Below are 6,539 nucleotides of genomic sequence, written 5' to 3' on the forward strand. Positions count from 1 at the left end.
TTGTGTTCGACTAGCCGGATGCACCACGGTGGATTCGAACCCACAACCTCCGCGGTGGTGGGCTACTTTGCCACAGCGGCACCCGAGTGTGTGTGGTGTTTTACTTAATGTCCTCCACTGTGGCCAGCTGCTCCTCCAGCAAAGCAGTGTTGACTCGATGCATCATCAGGAAGCGTCCGTTCAAATGGAACACAGGGATGTCATATTTATACCGGTCATACCACACCTTGTTCTCTGGCAATGTGATGTCTACCTGCTGGAAAATATACTGGACACACACACACACACACACACACACACACACACACGCAAACACACACAAAAACATGAGTAAAATGTCCTTTATCTCTGTCTATATATATTTGGCACGAAAGAGTTAGAGAACTACTGCTTTATCTAATGTTGCACTTCATCCCTAATTGGTGAAAAGAGATTCTTCTCACCCTGTGTTTATATGGTTCTAGGACTTCTTTGGCGTCATCGCACAGCGGACATGGATCCTACATGACATGAAAGAGAGGCAGTGATGTTATATTATTAGTGGTGTTATTTAGGGTGACATTATTCAGTGGCATTATTCAGCGTAATGCTTAAGTTACCGTGCAAATGTTCGCCCATAATGCCCAAAATAGGGGTGCCAGGTAGAAAGTGGCTAATAAATGTATGGTTGCAGACAAGAAAACACCTATCTATATGAGTGTCACAAGTCATGTCACATCCCATGGATTTAGATGCAGATGGATGCAGATTTGGGGAAAATAATATGCATAAAAGATCTGAATCTGAGGTTAAATGTGAACATTAGGGGGTGGGTATTGCCATTCCCTGACACCCCCCAAAATGACACCCCTGTATGCTACACCTGTGAATGGATGGTCTGCATGATGGGAATACCTTTGTAAACAGTGTTAGGATTGGCAGTGTCTTCTGACAGAAGAGTCTCTGAAGCAGGTGAACAGGTCTCTGGGTCTGACTGAGGCTCCTTGCCACCAGCCTGTGCATCCTGTGTAGTCTGTATGGTATGGGGAGGTAAATCTCTCTGTGATTCAGAAACCTCTTATCTCCATATTCTAACTTTTGGGGTTTATTTTTGTAAAATAATGCCCTACTTGATCATACTACACAGGAAACGAAATGACGTGTTTTGAGCTTATAGATCTGCTACTTTTGGGTCCTACCCGGACCCTTTTGATACTTTTGAATTTGAATCCTGAAAACTAACTGTTGCGTCCGCTATGAAAGGTTACACCAACATTAGACATGGATCACACGTCTGTCGCGACAGTCACGGATGAACTTCAACCTGGTGTTTGCACTTTCTCCATTTACGGTCCCTACATCTACATAAACGTTCAGATTTCAAATATAAAGTGCTTATGCCATGACCACGGATGTTAAAATTATGTACGGATCCTCATAAGTACCCGTATCTCCGGTATTGTTCAATAAAAAGCATTTAATCCGATCGGTGGCCATTTTCTAATAGTTATGTTAGTGCAATACACCTGCCAACCGATAGGGTCGCGTAGTTGAAAGGGACTGTCCGTGAAGCGTCATATGGCGAAAATATGGAGAAAATGGCCACCAATCGGATTAAAATTATTTTTATTGAACAATACTGAACATACGGGTAATTCTGAGGGCCCGTATATAATTGTAACATCCGTGGCCATGGGGTAAGCACTTTATATTTGAAATCTGAACGTGTATGTAGATGTACGGACCAAAAAGGGAAACACTTTGTTGAAGTTCATCCATGACGGTCGTGACTCGTGACATGACAGTCATGTATCAGGGCTACACCAACATAAAATCACTGACGTTGATTCTCTGATCTTTTACCTGTCTAGAATCATGGAGATGACAACGATATCCTCTATGGTTCTGCTGGTAGAGAAGAAGTCTTTATCGCTGTGATGTAAGGACAGTGACAACACACTGCACACATTACACAATGTTTGAATGACCTAAAACGTCAACACACAGTTCTTCATCTGTACGTTAACGGCGGATCGCCATCAACGTTTACAAGTGCTCATCGCCACCTAGTGCACCGGAATGTGTAGTTGTTTGACATTACTTCAAATTAACTTTAATAAATGCAGATTGAACATATTAACACACACACGCACACACACACACACACACACACACACACACACACACACACACACACACACACACACACACACACACACACACACACACACACACACACACACACACACACACACACACACACACACACACACGAAAAGTATTGACACTACATTACTACATTGGAACACAGGTCCTTTTTTTTCCATTTTCTGAAAAGTAATTGTTTTGAACGTCAAGTTTGTTTTAAATATTTAAAAGAAACAAGTGTCTGTTCATACATAATGTTAACTGAAAAGTGTTCCAGGTGACTACCTTTAGAGAGCGTCTAGCTGTGACTTTTAAACACATCCGATTCCTTCATCTTTATGATTTCTATTTATTTATTTATTGTTAAAAGGGACACTTCACCCAAAAAAAACTTTGTTTCAATGGATTAGTCACCCCATGGAGACTTGAATTCATGGATATTTTTTTGTTTTTTGTCTCATTCCTAAGACAATAATTTGATGACCGGCAGCGGTTCCGGTAGGAGACACAACGACTCGTTCTATTGGTAATAGAAGCTTAGAAATGGAACTTAATGGACACAGTACTACTCTGACAGTAATGCGTGCGTGTGTGTGTGTGTTCTCTGTGGTGCTGCTGCCCTCTGCTGGTAGAGTCATAGTAGCACAGCTGCAGGCAGCAGACTTAGGTACGCCAGACAGACTGGGGCTCAGACTGACATGATGGGTGGTCTAACTGGTCTTATATTCCCAATGACTAGAGGAAAATACAGTTGACCACTTAAACCCCAGCATCCAAGTAATTACCATAGTTGTCAAGTTCACATTCCATCGGTCTGCGGTGCAGGGGAAAAGGTTCATGGTTCAAAACCAGGGATGAGGTTTCTTTCTTTTCCAAGTTTGTGCCTGGCTGGCTCTAATTCTTCACTGAACAGCGTGCAAGAGAACTGATTGAGTAGGAACCATGGTAGTAGGTATTGGTTAAGATACAGGGCTTTTAAACCAAGGTTTCAGGGGTTAAAACTGCATTCCATTTATTAAACTAATGAAAAACTCATGTCATACAACATACTATGACAACATACATAATATACCTGACAAAAAGCATCAATAGTCAAAAAACATGAAACTCACCTTGTAAAAAACTAATGAAAAAAATAAAACTAACATTTAAAAGAAATACGAAAATGTCATACTATACTATGTCATCAAATACAATTAAAAGATGTGCTTTGATTTGACATCTTTGACAAAAATGCATTGAATGAAAACTTGAATAAATAATGTTCAACAAAATACACATTAAATGTGTAAGAATGTTACCAACTATTTTGCCCCCTAAACTAAGGAAAGAGGCATTTTGTGAAAATAGGATTTTATTACAAATAGATAGCTACAGTATACATGAATTCTAATGGTTAAAAATACCAAGGCATAAGGTCAGTAAGGTGAAGATTACTTTGATGACGAGATGCAATGTGGAGATTTCTCTCCTCGGGCTGAGACAGGGCGGGTCGGCCTGTGCACACGGTCCTACCCAACGACTAATGGGGAAAGATGGGCCTAGCACCAAACATGCAATATAAAATTTGAAATATTCAATACAAAACCAAGCAGTGTCAGAGATTAACATACACAGCACTAAACTAAGGAAAGAGGCATTTTGTGAAAATAGGATTTTATTACAAATAGATAGCTACAGTATACATGAATTCTAATGGTTAAAAATACCAAGGCATAAGGTCAGTAAGGTGAAGATTACTTTGATGACGAGATGCAATGTGGAGATTTCTCTCCTCGGGCTGAGACAGGGCGGGTCGGCCTGTGCACACGGTCCTACCCAACGACTAATGGGGAAAGATGGGCCTAGCACCAAACATGCAATATAAAATTTGAAATATTCAATACAAAACCAAGCAGTGTCAGAGATTAACATACACAGCACTAAAACCAAAGGTCCCACAGTGCAGTCCCAAGACAGAAAGGAGGCCGTGGGAATCAGGGCGGACTTGGGCCGGCCTTGAACAGAGACAGTCACACTGTAACACAAAGAGAGGAAAGCAAACTCATTAAAACGAATCACCATCAATCCAACCTAAAATCTATGCCTACCTATTACACCTCAAAAAGGAATAACTCAAATAAACAGAAACAAACCAAACAGGGTAAAATAACGTGTGGAAACAGTGGCTGTACTGGTCCCTTTTCAGGAAACAGACCAAGCACATTATTGCCAGCCTCAATATTACAAATGCACACACTATAAAAATCATCATTAAAAAAAACATGCAACATAAACCTACTTTGCAGTGACACAAACCCCCTGCAGCACAACGATGCAAGGAGAAGGGGAAGAATTCCAGCACCACAGCTACAAAAAGACTGATTATATTACAACACCAAAAATGTATTAACATACACAAGGAGACACATAAAAGATATAGAATGTATACCATTTTACCAGCGGGTCTCTAGCCACAGCAGTTTGCTCAAATAAAACAGTATTTAAGATGATGTTCGACATCAATTATAAATGCTATAGGCATGCGGCAAACATCCATGTACATAAACAAACAATAGCCTAAACCAAACAAAGGCTATCAGCATTAGCCATACATCAAACAAAGCATAGCCCCAAACAAGGCTCTTCAGTGCTACACAAGGCTGAGCTTCGGCCTACAATGAGTTCCCTTTCACACTGCATGGGAGAGAAGACAACATCATGTGCAGCAGAGTCAAAATGGCTCTCTACTGGGAGGAACTCCCTTTTTATAACTTCCTAACTACTTCCTGGTCATGTGACTATAGGTCATCGACACAAATCACCTGTATTCCCACAATTAAGTATTTTTAAGTACTTCAACTCAAGTACACATTTGGTAGAGCAACGTTCACCTGCAGTTGAGTTTGATTAATTGATTGAATACTTTTAAGTATATGAAAGTACAAGTATATTACAAGGTCAACTAAATAGGATTAAGGATTTTGCAGATGACCCTGCATTAGTCCAATGGTGCCGGAGATTAGATGTTCACACACACACACACACACACACACACACACACACACACACACACACACACACACACACACACACACACACACACACACACACACACACACACACACACGGACGGATCGGCTCAGGACAGGAGCGAAGACATAGCCCCGGCCGGCCTGGCGGAGACAATAACACTACTGTGGTGGTTGTATTTGGTCTCCCTGCTCTTCTATTAATGAATTTAGATGGTGTGGTCTGGTAGGAAGGACACCTACTGGTTGACAAGTGGTACTGCCTGAAGGTCAAAATTCAGTTTCTTGAGTTCAGCTTGAGCAGGACATGACAGTGACAGAGTGCAGCTTTAAGTGGTTAAACAAGTGCACTCATGTGTAATGGAATGTTTCTCAACCAATCAGACCAGTGTGTCAGCATCAGTGATTTATCATCCACTCTTGCACGAGGCAAATTACATCACAACATCAGTGCATGATCCGGTCAAGAGGAGTTGTTGTCAGTGACAGGAAAAATATAACTGCAATGTGCTTTCATTCACACAAAGGATGTACACGATGACAACTAGAAGGGGGGAGGGGGGGGGGGGCTTTGTGGAACGTAAATCAACGCCAGGAGGAGCCACCACACCCCAATAATAATACACTGTCTGACATTCTGTAGTAACATCAAACTGTATGTCTCTTCCACTGTCTCTCTTTCTCTGTCTCTCTGTTGTCTAATGTCTATGCTGTATATGGCATAGACACACACACGCACGCACGCACGCACTGTAAAAAAGTCATATGCCTACTTTTATGCATTTTAAGGAGATCTGCCCCCAGAGCAGATCTCCTGAGTGGGCCTCAGGTGGACATCACCACAAGGTCGACATAAGATCACCTGTCCAAGAAGAACGGTAGAGGCTGAGCAGCTGGAGATGGGTCTGTTATGGCCGAAGCACAACTGGTTACACACACCGGTCCGTGATAGCAGGAACTTATCCATGCCATATGCCCCATAGGCCATAGGGGGCAAAGAGCATCTGTAAGAAAAGTAAGTCACTATCAGACTACATCACTATGAGACTACTTCAGTAGATCACACAACATCAGACTACACCAGTAGATCACACAACATCAGACTACACCAGTAGATCACTAAAAACTTTTATTGTTATTTTTTTTTTAATTTCTTCTTCTGTTTTGTACCCTTTTGTACTCTCTATGTGTCCTTTTGTTTTTTATGATTTGTATTTTATTTTATTTTGTGGACAAACAAAACAGATACATTTCTTGTAACAGCTGATGCAAACATTTTTTTTTTTGACAAGACATACAATAGACATTACAAGGACATTCTTAAATCAATAGCTACATTACTTACGATTATAACAAGACAAGACATTCTATGTGTCCTTTTGTAATGTTGCTTGTTTTCTG

The 6,539-nt window shown here is 41.0% G+C and overlaps 1 protein-coding gene across 1 annotated transcript; it reads right to left on the minus strand.

Moving 5' to 3' along the window:
* On the minus strand, positions 1 to 6,126 carry cUnh5orf63 (chromosome Un C5orf63 homolog; the record flags this gene model as incomplete). The annotated part of the gene is made up of 6 exons (XM_084044655.1): positions 1 to 268; positions 444 to 500; positions 895 to 1,003; positions 1,843 to 1,938; positions 4,044 to 4,144; positions 6,001 to 6,126. 6 exons carry the CDS (start codon positions 6,124 to 6,126, stop codon positions 101 to 103), a joined length of 657 nt encoding a protein of 218 aa, XP_083900781.1. The 3' UTR covers positions 1 to 100.
* Between the last annotated feature and the right edge of the window lie 413 nt (positions 6,127 to 6,539).

Source organism: Gymnoscopelus microlampas (genome assembly GCF_963454915.1).
Source record: "Gymnoscopelus microlampas genome assembly, chromosome: 20".
Lineage (NCBI taxonomy): Eukaryota > Metazoa > Chordata > Actinopteri > Myctophiformes > Myctophidae > Gymnoscopelus > Gymnoscopelus microlampas.